Consider the following 16,705-nt stretch of genomic DNA (forward strand, 5'->3'; position numbering starts at 1 on the left):
GTGTCATCCCTGATAAGCCTGTGCGGACTGTAAAGCTGATACATCATTTTAAAACACAATCTTGATATGCTACATAAATTGTATTTGTTGTCTAAATATTCAGTGAAACCTTACAAGTAAACAATAAAAGTAACAATATGGACTGAAGGCATCAAACTTACCTCTGGCAAAGTTTCTGGAATCATCACGACATTGACAACGTAGTAAACAACATGATGATCATTCAAAGAATCTCAACCAATGTCAAGAAAATGCCAAACAAATTATAACTTTTGCCACAACATTGAAGAAAAATGTCAAATAAAATAAATCTCTTCAAAATTATCACAGAGGTTACTCTACAAATGTTTCCAGAAAATTGTCAAACAACACAATTTTGACCAGGCACCAACTCAGAAAACTTCCAATAATACAAAATCCTTCTGGAAACAAATGTCTTACACATTGTAGTAAATCAAATAGGGGGAACAAATGTCGTAATAAAATCGTGATAACCTCATTATCTTAACCATCAAACTCCAATGCATCTTAACTTAAATTGAGATACACTTTGAGTATCATTAAATCCCAATTGAAATAAAGCCATGATTAATCAGTACCATAATTGCCATGATGAACATTTTTTTCAAGTATGAGTTTTTTTAAACTGCTTGTTACAAAAATCTAATAGACCAAATTTCTAAAAGAACCACCATGAAATTGTTAAAAATATTTGATAATCTATTATCATATAGTGTCTCAGTATGCGCATATATAGGCTCTGAATCCTGACTGTAGTAAATGATAAGTACACAACAATCTTGTAAATCTAACATAAATAGATATGATTAACCTAACTAAAGCAGTGTCAGTGAATTAATTGTCACATATATCCATAGAGGACATTTTAAAATAATTGTTTATTTCTGATGGACTTGAGGGGTTCTAATACTTGTATGCTGATATTCTTTCTACTTTTTTTAGCTTGCCATCTGTTGTTGTTGTGTTTTTCTTGCTTTCTCTGATATTAATTAACAATGTAAAGGACATTAAACATATGTCATTCGTGTTAATTTAAATAGCTTATGTGATTGAAATTATTTTTTTTGATAGAACACTTTATTTACATATAATTGACATCTGTAGGATTATTTTGTCTGCAGCTTAGGATAATGCTGTCTGAAGCTAAGGATAATGTCATCTGTAGCTATACAGATAATGTCATCGTCAGCTTAGGATATTGTCATCTGCAGCTAAGGATATTGTCACTTGTAGCAAAGGATAATGTCATCAGCAGCTTCGGAAATTGTCATCTGCAGCTTTGGAAAATGCCGTCTGCAGCTTTGAATAAAATGCCATCTGCAGCTAAGGATATAGTCATCTGCAGCTTAGGAAAATGTCATCTGCAGCTAAGGATATATTGTCTTCTTCAGTTTAGGATAATGTCATCTGCAGCTTTGTATAATGCCATCTGCAGCTAAGAATATTGTCATCTTCAGCTTAGGATAATGACATTGTCATCTACAGCTTTTGATAATGCCATCTGCAGCTAAGGTTATTGTCATCTTCAGCTTTCCATGATGCCATCTGCAGCTAAGGATAATGTCATCAGCAGCTTTGGATAAAGTCATCTGCAGCTAAGGATTATGTTTTCTGCAGCTACAAATAATGTCATCAGCAGCTAAGGATAATGTCATCTGCAGCTTAGGATAATGTCATCTGCAGCTTAGGAGGATGTAGTCTGCAGCTAAGGATAAAATAGTCTTCAGTTTAGGATAATTTCATCTGCAGCAAAATAACCACAGATATTTACTTTTGTAGTCTCTTTTGAGTGTGAATGTTTCCCTAATAGAGTGTCTTCTCAACAAAAACTGGCAAAAGATTTGTCATTCTTTATAACAGAATTACACACCGTCGTAATACAAATTTACGTCACTAACACACACAAAACAATATACTTTGTTAATTTTTCCATTTATAGCCCTTTGAGTGCTGGAACCGAATTTTGAAGGCCTTTGCAAACAGTTTGGATCCAGATGAGATGCCACAGAACGTGGCGTCTCATCAGGATCCAAACTGTTTGCTTTTCTGAGAGCATTCTTTGAAAAAAATCGAAGAAAATGCTAATTTTAGAAATTCAGCAGACAACATTTTAGCAGACGACAAATTTCCCAGCATGCAAAGGGTTAAAACTCAGATTATATCAATCAGTCACCTTTCACATGAACTGGATATCTTTCTGCACTTATTATAGGATAAATATGGTAAAGAAATGTAAAAACAAGCAAAAAATGCAGTGAACAATACTTGACTGAGGCTTTCATTATCATCTTCAATATCATGAATGGATCTGTTGGTGTTTGCTTAGTCGATTGCTTCTGAATTGTTTTCATCCTCTCAATGGCTCACATAAAGTGGCTCACATAATACTTGATAGATCGGGAAAGGAAGTTTGTGATTAAACTACAGAAAGTACTTTACAAATGCTGCGCCAAACAGATGCCTTATTATTGATAAACATGTGCTTTAAAATAACGACATCCAAGTCATTTTTGAATGGAATATTCAGTAGATACTTCTTAACCCTTTGCATGCTGGGAAATTTGTCGTCTGCAAAAGTGTCGTCTGCTGAATTTCTAAAATTAGCATTTTCTTCGATTTTTTTTCAAAGAATACTATCAGAATGGCAAACAGTTTGGATCCTGATGAGACGCCACGTTCTGTGGCGTCTCATCTGGATCCAAACTGTTTGCAAAGGCCTTTAAAATGCGGTTCCCGCACTGAAAGGGTTATTCAAGGATCAGTTTGGGGAAATAGTTGATGTAAATTTTTAATTATAGCAAATGGTTTCATAAACAAATGCATTTTCCTTCAATCCTTGAACAAAGCACTTTTGACACAAAGAAATACTTTTTATGTTCAACAAGTGGGTACATAAATGCTAATGAAAAAGTTATCCTTCTTATTCTTTTATTTAGGTTGGTTTCCGCTGTTTTCAGCAATATTTCAGCCATATAACAGCATATATAAACTGCAAAGATTGGTGGAATATTAAAATGAATCAGTTAATTACAACCCATGCAAAAGATGATGGACATTGTGAATGTAATAATAATAAAAATAAACTCTACAAAATGCATTTTCTATTGTTTGTTCAAGACGAACATTGTCAAGGAAATGTGGTGAGGTCCTGCACATTTTTTAAGTTATAGGACCACATGTCCGGTAACGTATTTTTTGTCTTTCGCATTGGTTGTTATTACTTGCTTATAATTGCCTAATTGTGCTGACAAATTTATCTTTTTCACTGAGTCACTGAAACTTTGACTTCAAATTGACGTTTCTATTAAATTATATATAATGTAACAGAAATTCTTGCTAAAGGGACTAAGTAAAAACATGATTCCACATTTGACCGTTTATTACACTTTTCATGTATGACCTACGGCTTTCTTACACTGTCATGTGCTAGTTGTAACACATGGTGGCCGAGAAATATTATGGCAATAGTGACAATGAATTATTGGTCCGTAACCATGCAATGAGCATTAACATTGTGAGCATGTGTGAAATTATATGAGCAGTGCTCTGTGAAAAAGGGGTTTAATGCAATTGTGTAAAGTGATGTCCCAGATTAGCCTGTGCAGTGACCGCACAGGCTAATCAGGGCAACACTTTCCGCTTTAATGATATTTTTTGTTTCAAGACAGTCTCTTCTTAGAAAAATCCATTCTAGACGGAAAGTGTTGACCCTGCATGATTTAGCCTGTGCAGACAGCACAGGCTAATCTTGGATGACACTTTACTCACATGCATTAGAACCCCTTTTGGCGGAGCACAGCTCATATAAATGAAATTCTTAGTCTGAATGCTTCTGACTTGACAATTTATATGAATCTGTATCTATTTTGGCTTCACGGCCAGATCAACACATTAAATAAAACAAGAGCACCGCCTTGCGGGTGCAGACCGCTCATCTATTTTCTTTTTAAAGGTGAAGGGACTCTCATTTTCAATCACAAAGGAGGGAGGAGTGGAGTGAAGAGGGGTGTATAGTGTGGGGTTGTGGACATTTATTACATTATCTTCCAAAAAAGCGAAAAAAAAAAAAAAAAATAAAAAAAATCGGGGGGGGGGGGTATAGTGTGAGGGTGTGGTGATAATTTGTGAGATGATCTTAAAAAAAAAAAAAAAAAAAAAAAAAATCAAAAAAAAAATTTGGGGGGGGGGGGGGTGGGGTGGGGGGGTGGGGTGGGGGTATAGTGTGAGGGTGTGGTGGTCATTTGTGAGATGATCTTATAAAAAAAAAAAAAAAAAAAAAAAAAAATAGGGGGGGGGGGGGAGGGGGGGGAGGGGGGGGAGGGCACGGGGGATGGTTTGGGTGAAGTCTATTGTGGTATGTCAGGTAAGAGTAGTTTCATCAAAGTATCAATCAAATCTAATCATAAATAAAGAAGTTATGGCAATTTTAGCAAAATTTAATAATTTGACCTTGAGAGTCAAGGTCATTCAAAGGTCAAAGTAAAATTCAAGTTGCCAGGTACAGTAACCTCATGATAGCATGTAAGTATTTGAAGCTTGAAAGCAATAGCCTTGATACTTCGAGTGGATCGAAACACAAAATTTAACCATATATTAAAAGTTACTAAGTCAAAAAAGGGCCATAATTCCGTAACAATGACAACCAGAGTTATGCAACTTGTCCTTTTACTGTACCCTTATGATAGTTTGTGAGTGTTCCAAGTATGAAAGCAATATCTATGATACTTTAGGGGTAAAGTGACCAAAACATAAATCTTAACCAAATTTTCAATTTTCTAAGTATAAAGGGCCCATAATTCCGTCCAAATGCCAGTCAGAGTTACATAACTTTGCCTGCACCGTCCCCTTATGATAGTTCATAAATCTTGCAAGTATGAAAGCAATAGCTTTGATACTGTAGGAATAAAGTGGACCTAAACACAAAACTTAATCAAATTTTCAATTTTCTAAGTATAAAAAGGGCACATAATTCTGTCAAAATGCCAGTCAGAGTTACATTACTTTGCCTGCACAGTCCCCTTATGATAGTTAGTAAGTGTTGCAAGTATGAAAGCAATAGCTTTGATGCTTAAGGAATAAAATGGACCTAAACACAAAACTTAACCAAAATTGTCAATTTTCTAAGTATAAAAAGGGCACATAATTCTGTCAAAATGCATGCCAGAGTTATCTAACTTTGCCTGCCCAGTCCCCTCATGATAGTAAGTAAGTGTACCAAGTTTGAATGCAATAGCATTGATACTTACTGAGAAAAGTGGAACTAAACGCAAAACTTAACCAAAATTTTCAATTTTTTAAGTATAAAAAGGGCACATAATTCTGTCAAAATGCACGCCAGAGTTATCTAACTTTGCCTGCCTAGTCCCCTCATGATAGTAAGTAAGTGTACCAAGTTTGAATGCAATAGCATTGATACTTTCTGAGAAAAGTGGACCTAAACGCAAAACTTAACCGGACGCCGACGCCAACGCCAACGCCGACGCCGACGCCGACGCCGACGCCGACGCCAAGGTGATGACAATAGCTCATAATTTTTTTTCAAAAAATAGATGAGCTAAAAATATGTGAATTCTAGGGTTTTAAAAAATCATACACAAATTTTGCCCAATATACCTGATAATATTTTCCTCGGTCATGAGAATATTTATTTTGCCTTCTTTTCAAAATATTTATTACAAATCATAATCTTGCCATAATTATTTTACCAAACAAAAACAACATTTTAATATATTGTATTCATTAAATTACAATTGTAAACTGTTGTAATCTCCATTACAACATTAAGATAAATCAACAGCTTGTCTTGTTACATATACTACTACCTGCTCCTATTATGTTACTTTATTACAAAACCAGTAAAAACAATTGCCCTTCCATAAATATTGAACGTCATAGCATGCATTGATAATTGAGAAATATGGTAATAAAATAAAAACACTCACCAATGCAACATATGTCAGAAATAAAAACAGAAACAAAAACCTGTAAGATATATTGGCAATAAACAAATGAGTGGTCACTTTCAATATCAATAAAGTCCAGCCGCACACTCCATAGCTACCACAATCTGTATCTCAACTGATTTCTTTCTGATAAAACCCTTGATGATGTAGCCCTGTCCATGTGCCATATTGTCTACCACAGATTTAAGCAAGGATTCAAAGGATTTCCTGGACATTTCACACTATAATGGCATGCAAGAAAAAAACGCCAACAAAATCCAGACATAATAATGATGAAAAAATGATGCGTTAATGGCGAGCAATATTTTGTAAGCATTGACAGATTTTCACATTATTTTCGGACTGATGGATGCATGATTGTCAATTTGTGGATGAATTGTGGTATATCTGCTATTACTCAAGATACCAATTATTACCAAACACTGAATATGGTTGAACAACAAGCTGCAAATGTGCAACAATAAATCAAAGTCCTCAAAATTGTCCTTATATTAGGCTCATTTTTACAAGGATGGTTACACATTCATTCATATCAACATCTTGTCCGTTTGTAAAGGAACTCCTTTAACCCTTTGCATGCTGGGAAATTTGTCGTCTGCTAAAATGTCGTCTGCTGAATTTCTAAAATTAGCATTTTCTTAATTTTTTTTCAAAGAATACATGTGTACTATCAGAATAGCAAACAGTTTGGATCCTTTGGACAAAACGTGGCGTCTCATCTGGATCCAAACTGTTTGCAAAGGCCTTCAAAGTTCGCTTCTAGCACTGAAAGAGTTAAGATTAGTATGCATATTTGTATGAATATTTCATAGAGATTTCTTAAATACAATATTTTCTATACCAAAAGCATGATTTATTTGAAAATAATTGTTTTGAAGACTTTAAGCCCTTATTTAAGAACTGTTTGACAAGAAATTTAGAACAGTGCTTGTGCTTCAAAAGTTCTAAAATTGAACCAGTTTGAAGAATTTTCCAACTATACAGACCTGAGATTATGATTCTGAGCTCTTCTTGAAGTAAACTTCTTGAATTCAGTACGTTGTTTCTGATCGGTCCAATAAATGGTTAATTTACCCAATAACTATCTTAACCCTTTCGCACTCAAAAGCAAAGTAAAAATGGCTATGTGCAAACAGCATAATACCAGAATAGCCTGCAAGTATTACTCACAGTCTGTTCAGGTTTATGCTGTTTGCTGCTTATGTTGCTGCTCATCAGTATCTAAAGATTTGGAAATGAAGCCTTTAACCCTTTGCATGCTGGGAAATTTGTCGTCTGCTAAAATTTTGTCTGCTGAATTTCTAAAGTTAGCATTTTCTTCGATTTTTTTCAAAGAATATTATCAGAATAGCAAACAGTTTGGATCCTGATGAGACGCCACGTTCTGTGGCGTCTCATCTGGATCCAAACTGTTTGCAAAGGCCTTCAAAATTCGGTTCCCGCACTGAAAGGGTTTAAACTTTAATCTAGTAAGAAAGGTCTTCAATTAAATGTATCTTTCTAAGGGACTACACATGCCTGAAATACATATCTAAGTGGTGAAGGGTTAATTTACTAAATCAATACTTACCGGTTCCTTCTATCTGTTTTCATCCCAGTGCCACATCCAAACAATTGCATCATTTCCACATAATAACAGACTGAACACTTTTTTATTCAAAACAAATTTGTGTAAGCATTTATAAAATATAAAAAAATAGTTCCAATGACAATTATCATTCAGATGTTGAAATAATTTTATTCAGAAAAATGTTTGTTAATGTCTTAGAGCAAACCGCATATAATACGTTTATAACGTAAAAAATGAAACATTTATTCTGTAACCAGTAAATAAAGGTAGAGCTATGAAGATATAAATATTGTCCGTCTAATATGCAAAAAATAAATATTTAAAAATATATTTTTTACAACATTTCTAACGTCAAAGTATGAGTATTCATTTAATCACTACCAAGCCTAACCCTTTTCAAAAACAATTGGCCTTATAAAAAACTACACTTGTTCAACAATCACATGTAATCAAAGCTATATCACTGTAGGTTACACTTCACTAAACTACAGCACTGCTGGATTTTTACTTCCCATCAGTGTCAGGTATAAAGGTAATTAAAATACAGTTCAATGAAACAGTGTCCTTCTATCCTTGCTTACTTTCTCATCTGACAGGCAGATATCATTACAAACAATTACTGCCTTTCATATTTTTCATCAGTGACTCAAATGTAATCTGTACACTTCATCTTGATTTCCCCCATGAGTAATATAATCTAGGTAAAAATGTTGTTCAAATACATGTAGAAAAAAACAAAGAAAGGTCCTGTGCTACCAAGTGTAACAGATTGAGCAAATGTAACTCTCCCATCCTTCTAAATTGGATCAATTTACTTCCAAAACTAGGGATGTCTAGTATATTAATTTCTATATTTAGAATATTTCATACAGAAATTCCTTTAAGCAAACAGCGCAGACCCTGATGAGACGCCACAGCATGCGGCGTCTCATCTGGGTCTACGCTGTTTGCCAAGGCCTTTTTTCTAGACGCTAGGCATAAATGGGTTAATGTTTTTGGCATCTTTTGTTTTTAAATCGAATACTTTAATTTAAATGACATTTTTTTTACTACCTGGTTTTAGACATAGAACTATTGAGGATTGAAAAACTAATTCATTTTAACACAGTCTTTACAATATTTAAATGATGGATTTATTTACCATTATTTGAGTTTATAAGTTTATAAGTTATTCAATCATGAAAATAACGATTAATACATGTTGTAATAAATGATAGTTATTCTGGTTTATTTTACTTTTATCACTTAACCACTGCTACTCCTACAACAACTGCTGATGGTGTTCATGCTTATATTAGCATTGTTGCTTAAAAATATCATTTGAATGGAGTAATAAATTACATTACTTAATGAATGGAGTAATAAATTACATTACTTAATGAATGGAGTAATAAATTACATTACTTAATGAATGGAGTAATAAATTACATTACTTAATGAATTATGAGTAACTATCTTAATTTATAATTCCAAAAATTATTATTTACTATCCTGAGACACAAGTTTTTGTGCCATTTTCTCAGAAAAAATATTTGTTCAAATACTTAAGATGATTATTCCTACCATCTTGTTTAAATTGTAAACATCATTAGACACTGTCTTATAATGCCAGCGCAAGTCAAGAGAATGAAAATAAATAACCAGATGCCAATCCAGCATTAATGAAGCCAAACATAACTTCATTTCATCATGGTAACAAAGGAATTGTTATTATGTTTATGTGGCATTAGACAAAATATCTTATATAACAGTGATTTCATTTTGGTCAAATTTGGGGCATTTATTTGGCCCCATACCAAGTGTCCATTTATTTTTCCTATGCAGCTAAGATCTAATTTCCAGCGTTCAACCTTTGTACATATCATAAAAACACTCATTCTCAATTTTAAAGTACAAATGTATTTAAGTTAAAACAATTACCGGTAAGTTTTTCCCAATTCAGAGGGCATTTACGGCTCCGATCCCAAAATGTGAAAAAAGTAATTGTGTATTGGGCCTTATATCAGAAACATTCTCAAATTACCCTTTACCACTTTGATACATATTTAACCCTTAACCACTTAGATTTGTGATTTTTCATTTCCTTGGCAAATGTGAATCCAAAACCCAAATTCGCACTTACCCATAGGTTACAGGTTTAAGCTCACTTAAATTTCAAATGGAGCGGATTATCAAAATCATAACTGTAAGTTAAAAACATGCATTTATAATTATATGTTTGGAAAACAATTCTTAAAAGCCGGTCAATGGAAATTCCTCTCGCACCAGACTCTCTAAGAGCAGTACCTGGTCTTACGCCTTCTCCTGTCAACCACTTCACCGCATTACAATTGATTCCAGGGAAAGGATTGCATGACTTGAGTCACAGTTGACTAATTCCTGCGGGGGATAGAGCAGCAAGGTGCAGCCGGTGACGCCAGTGCAGCCACATGGTAGCTCATTACCTCAACGCACCTCAGAACTCATTGCTGCAACTTAAGGCCACTTAGAGCCAGTTGTGAATTATGAGAGTTCATGTAAGTTTTATCTATATGCAAAGGGGACTCTTCGAAAAATCTGATCATAAAAAGGCAGATAAATTAAGAACAATGTGTTTTTAACAAAAATGCAGTCAAGGGGCGAAATGATGTCCCTGATTAGCCTCTTCTGACAACTATGGCTTATCTGGATGACTGTTTAGGCTCATGCAGAAACCCTTTCCACTAGTGCTGCAACAATATACCGGTTTATCGGTATATATCGCAATACGCAATTTGCATATTGTATTGCGATACGATTTTCATTATACCGGTACGAACATTTTACAAAAATTCATTCACATTTGTCCAGAAAAGCCATTCGAAATAATGATAACAAGGTAAACAAAACAAAGCAGTGTAAAAAAAATCCGTAAAAATAGCATTCTGAAAGTGTATTATACGGAGTAGCGTTGTTACATCGGAGCATTTGTTCGATGCTTTTGAACAGATTAACGTTGAATTAATTGCACACGCTGCTGTAAATGTTTTGTTCGATTCTGAATTGAGCATTATTAAATTTGTATTCCGAACTTCGGAATTACGCTTCCAAATTTTAATGCTAATGCGACAATAAAAAATTCTAGCGTCAAATAAAAAGTGCTTTATCCTTTGTCTCAATCAAAAGCGCGCGAAAATTATACAGACATGTAGAACGTGGCATGGAAAGTATGGGTGTATTTTGTGTTGTATAAAAACGGGAACATCACGTCAGGTGAATTACGCGTGTTCAGTGGAAAAAAACGCCCCGGTTGGACGTTATTTCATCACATCTTTAAATAGTTACGAATGCCAAAATGTATTTGATACTTAAGAAAAGTTGCGTATGTTTGTGTTTCTTGTTATTCTTGAGCACATTTATAGTAAATATATACCAGAATTTGCTTTAAAACTGGATTATACGGGATTATCAGGCAATTGGCAAGTTATAATTTTGGTACAAGTAAGCAATATATTGCAATATATTGCAATACGGGTTTTTGAACTGACAATATATTGCAATTTTTTTTTTTTATACCACATTTATATAGCGCCCTTTTCATACTCGAGATGTGCGTTCAAAGGCGCTTTACAGTTTTTCCCTGATCCCTGGGTCATAAGTCGTCCGTTAACATCTTGGCGCAGTATGCAGCCACGGCACATTGGCTTATTTCCCTCACAGGTACCCATTTATACACCTGGGTGGAGAGGAGCAGTTGTGGGATAAATTTCTTGCTCAAGGAAATTCCAGCAGTCAGGGCGGGATTCGAACCCGGGACCTCTCGATCCCTAAGCCAGCGTCTTACCATTAGACCACTGCTCCCACTGCAATACGGTTTTTGGCGTATTGTTGCAGCACTACTTTCCACACAGAAGCAAAGTGAAAATGGCTTATGTGCAACAGCCAGCAAGTAACTTGCAGTCTGTTCAGGTTTTATGCTGTTTGCTGCTCATCAGTATCTAAGGGTTGGATATGAAGCCTTTAAAACTTGAATCTAGTAAGATAACTTTCTAACAGACTACAAATGCTTCAAAATACGTCAATCTAAGTGGTAAAGTGTTAAGCCTAAGAGTGTGGCTTTAATGCATTCAGTGAAAACAAGTCAGCTGATATCTTAAAAGAATAAGTGTATCTTAACCTATATTATACAGTCCGAGTTAAATGTGTGATTCAAACTAATTTGAGAAACAATAGGTCACCAACCACTAGGAATCTATTTCAGGAAACTCCTAGATAGACTTGCCAGTTTCATTAAGCTTTTTGAAATCCAATCTAAAACTGTCAGCAGGTTGAATTTACTTAATTACTTACTTTACTTAATGCTTAATGCACAATCTCCCTTATCAATGCCCCCATAGTATTTAAAAATACATAAACATTTGTTGATTGAAAGATGTTAACAAAACCAAAATGAATGCTTATCATTCTCTTTGATTAAACAGTCAGAGCAAATTGTGTCAAGTGAATTTTTGGCTGATGAGTTTGAATAATGAGCCAGCCACACAAATTATGATATTTTACTTTTCTTTCAGTGGTATGTGCAAAATAATACCATTATTTTTATGCTTAAAAAACCGCTGCTCCCTCTCAAAGAAGAATATTAGGCTCCTGAGGTCTTTTCTCGGAGAAATTGTAAGTATACTGAGATGCTATCTAATTTCCAACAGGCTGCTTCCACAATTAAGACCACCCTCCATTATTTGTGATAACCCCTGTCAGTTTAACCCCTGGAGAATTTAATAAGGCACAAGACAGTGATAAGTGTAAGAAGGCTTCTGTTTCATGGATAATAATTACGCCTTCAGCTTACTGAGTAAAGACTAGAGTAACACAATCTGTTTTATGTTGGTAGACGATAAGATGTTAATAAGAGAGACAAAGAGGTTAATGTACACTTTGAATAGAAAGTTCAGACACTAAACTGTTTCACAAAAAATTCCATGTGAATAAGTAATCTGTCCTTGGTAAACATACATACCCGCAGTTGGTGCTCAGAAGACAAATTTTGGCTTTGAGTGATATAGGAATGGTTGTATCAATACTCAAATATTATATAGAACAGGCAGATTATGACAGACAGTTTGAACTATTTTAAGTCTAAATTTGCAGAAGGTTAAAGAAAAATGATATCACAGGATTATTTAAGTCACAAAACAGCAACAGAGTAAGTATTCAAAAGTTGCAGCATGCCATGTTGCTGCTAGGCAAAACTGTAAAATGTATGTAACCAAGAAATAGAATATTCTTCTAAAAGTCTAGGTTAGGTCATTGCCAAGGTCAAAGTGGAGTATGTGCCATGGCGTAGAGGATATGGTGTCCCCCTAGTGACCGGGAGGTCACGAGTTTGATCTTCCCTGTGGGAGCGTTCTTTAGATCTACCAATGAGACCAAGTCCTGGTTTTAGTCCCAGGAAATGGAATTAAGAGTATTTCAAATAAGCCTTAGGCTTATACGCAATCCAGCTCAAATAAATAGGTTTAAACTAAGTGGAGTTTGATAATAGGCTTGGATAAGGTTCCAAGTCATATCTTTTTAACAAAGATATAGCCCATTAAAATAATTTCAAGTACGAATCTTATCAAGGTCAATATGGGACCCACAACCCATTCAAATTTATAAAGAGTGTGTCTTAAAGCACAGGTTGAGATGTGTTGTTTTTTTCAAGTCATTGATCTTGCTAATCAGTGTACACAGGCTAATCTCATTTGACGTGCATTAAGCCCCCTTTTCCCTGAAAGCAGCAAGTATGTACAGATTTAAATGATAAGCACTAGACTGGACAACGTTGTCTTACAAGCTGTTAAATACTTTTGAATACATACACACTATGTAGTGTACCAGTGGGAACTATAAACAGGCAGATGAGGTGGTTAGAGCAGACGCTCCTAGCATTCGTCGTCTGCTTAATTTTACTGCAGTTATCCACACAGGCAGTCGAGGGTTACGGTTCCTAGCTAATCAGAGATGAAACTTTCCGCCTTAGCTGGATTTTTGCAAAGAAGAGACTTTCTGTTAAGGAAACATACCATAAAAGCGGAAAGTTTTGTCCCTGATTAAGCCTGTGCGGTCTGCACTGGCTAATCTGGGAAGACACTTTATGCACATTCATTAAACCCCATTTTCACAGAGCATGGCACATTTGTTTCATCATGAGGGCAATATTCAAACCATAATAAGCATTACCATTAATATGGAAAATCATAAAGACCTACCCATTCATAAAAAAAAAATGGATTATGTTTTATTATGAAAGAAAAAAAAGCCATGAAAAAGACTTCAAAGCTTCCATACCAAAGTCATGTCACTAATGACGGACCTTACACTTCAAGGCAAAAACGTCTTTTCCCTTAAAAACAAAATTCTTGGAAACAAAGCTAAAACCTTTATACTGTCACATTAGAAGAAAACAACTAAGTTGCTATTTTTGGAATCATGACATTTCCAATGACAGAAATTGAACAAAAGAAAAGATATTTAGAGTGTCAAATTGATGCTTGCAAATTAATCCAGCAGTAATTTACTCTTGTACGTTCTGGGAAAATAATTATATTGTCTCTAGATCTAGGAAGAAATTCAGCAAAGAAATGAACATTGATATGACAGCAGAATGTCCTTCACAATGCATGCAGTTGAATTTGGTTGTTAAAAGTTGATACAATTATACAACTTTAAAAAGCCCAACTCAATTCATAATTCCAGTGTAATCATTGATTAACCCTTTCCCCATCAGAAGCTAAGTGAAAATAGCTTTTGCAACCAGCATAAAACCAGAACAAGAGGCCCATGAGGGCCTAAATTGCTCTACTGGCTGGAATCAATAGGGCTCAAGCCCTTGATAGTATGAACATTTTGAGTAAATTTTAAACAAACAGACCCAAAGTGGGAAATTCATCGCATAAACGAGAAGAAACGTAAAATTTAAACTTCAAAAGGCTCCTTTTCAACAATTATTAAAGTTGGACAAATTTTCTTCACTCTCAATGGGGTTCTGGCTCTTGATGATATAAAACATCCGTTGAAGTATCAAAAGGATAGAACTTTATATGTAAACAAACAAGAAATGTGTTTGTTGGAAAACTATGTCCCCTTCTGTGCCTCTTTGATTTTTTTGTATTGACCTTTGACCTTGAAGGATGACCCTTGACCTTGACCTTTCACCACTCAAAATGTGCAGCTCCATGAGATACACATGCATGACAAATATGAAGTTGCTATCTTCAATATTGCAAAAGTTATGGCACAATGTTAAAGATTTTCATTTTTTTTACCTTTGACCTTAAAGGATGACCTCGACCTTTCCCCACTCAAAATGTGCAGCTCCACGAGATACACATGCATGCCAAATATGAAGTTGCTATCTTCAATATTGCAAATGTTATGGCAAAATGTTCCAAGATTTTCATTTTTTTCTCAAATTCAAGGGGAGATAATTATGGACTTATAACTCTGATATTGCTCATTTTCCATAGGGTTTGACTCATCATTCAGATAAAGACACTGTGCAAGTTGGGAAATGATTGGATGAAAACTGTGGACTTTATTGCGTAAGCAAGCCTTATGTCACAATTTTCTCAAATTCAAAGGGAGATAATTCTGGACTTTTTACTCTGATGTAACCCATTTTCAATAGGTTTCGAGTCCTCATTAATATCAACACACTGAACAAGTTTGAAAAGAATCGGATGAAAAATGTGGACTTTATCAGATAAACAAGAGAAAGTCTAACACACACACACACAGACAGACAGACAAGACAGACAGACACCATGCCATCCCATAAGCTCTTCTGGCCTATGGCCAGTAGAGCTAAAAACCTGTGAGTAACTCATAGTCTGTTCAGGTTTTATGCTGTTTGCTTCTCATTATTATCTTAGGCTTGGAAATAAAGCCTGTTAAACTTTAATACATTAAGAAAAGACTTAAATTTAATGTGATTTTCTAAAGGTCTTCAAATGCGTATAAGGGGTAAAGGGTTAAAAAAGAAGGTAATGTTTGCCCTTAAACACTCACCTGAGTTCAAGTTATACCCATTGTTGAAAACTTCACCTGGTGACTTAGCCTTTGACCTCACCTGATGAAGAATTTGAAAACTTCACCTGATGACCTAGTCTTTGACCTCACATGATCCAGAATTTGAAAACTTCACCTCAGGTGATCTAGTCTTTGACCTCACATGATCAAGAATTTGAAAACTTCACCTGGTGACCTAGTCTTTGACCTCACATGATCAAGAATTTGAACACTTCACCTCAGGTGATCTTGTCTTTGACCTCACATGATCAATTTGAAAACTTCAACTGGTGACCTAGTCTTTGACCTCACATGATCAAGAATTTGAATACTTCACCTCAGGAGATCTAGTCTTTGACCTCAAATGATCAAGAATTTGAAAACTTCACCTGGTGACCTTAAGTCTTTGACCTAACCTGACCAAGATTCAAATATAAGACCTAATAGTATGTGTGTTTTAAACTCAGGTGAGCTTAACAAACAAGCACTCACTGCGCAAGTTTAACTATTTACCACTTAGGAACGTATTTTTACGCATTTGTAGTCCCTTAGAAAGTTACATTTCATTAAAGACCTTTCTTGTTTGATTCAAGTTTTAAAATGTCATAGCCATTTTCCCTTTGCTTCTGAGAGGGAAAGGGTTAAAGTGGAGTTTGTTATCATAAAAGTATTCAGGTTTTTTTTCTCCATGTTGATTGAATATCAATTCAAGACTCATACAAGTCACTGTTTAGTTTTAGGTAAAAAAAAATCAACACCCTTGCAAACTGCACCATTTTATTTAATTTCCAACTGTAATGGTATTTAATGCAAGTATTGCATGTAGATATCCTATAAAAACCCGTAAGAGAACTGAATTACTGACATTTAAATAAAGGAAAATATGTAATTAACATAATACAATTGTTATTCTATCAAGGTTTCCTCAACAACCTGAGATTCAGGAATTTAAAACAGCTCAGAGGCAGAAATTCAAGACGACAATTCCTGTGATAATTAACAGCAAATAAGAAAATCAAATTTGCATGACAATCCAATTATTAAGAAACAACTATTGCAATCAAAAATTATTCCACGAGTTATAAAGTAAAATAAGCGAAATTTGAGAGTACATGTAATATTGATTTAAACAGTTGCTTCTGTG

The 16,705-nt window shown here is 34.8% G+C and overlaps 1 protein-coding gene across 8 annotated transcripts in view; it reads right to left on the reverse strand.

Moving 5' to 3' along the window:
- The window catches only part of LOC127881066 (rap1 GTPase-activating protein 1-like), a 218,588-nt gene that overhangs the window by 69,564 nt on the left and 132,319 nt on the right, over positions 1 to 16,705 (reverse strand). Inside the window, exon 1 of one of the 8 annotated variants that reach the window (XM_052428686.1) lies at positions 7,555 to 7,776. The exons of 6 other annotated variants lie outside the window; for them this stretch is intronic. In XM_052428686.1, the coding sequence (XP_052284646.1) occupies positions 7,555 to 7,607 (53 nt within the window). In that variant the 5' untranslated portion in view covers positions 7,608 to 7,776. Of the gene's footprint in view, positions 1 to 161; positions 489 to 7,554; positions 7,777 to 16,705 lie in introns of those variants that run through there. One more of the 8 variants, XM_052428688.1, reaches the window with a different exon arrangement.

This window comes from Dreissena polymorpha, chromosome 5 (assembly GCF_020536995.1).
Source record: "Dreissena polymorpha isolate Duluth1 chromosome 5, UMN_Dpol_1.0, whole genome shotgun sequence".
Lineage (NCBI taxonomy): Eukaryota > Metazoa > Mollusca > Bivalvia > Myida > Dreissenidae > Dreissena > Dreissena polymorpha.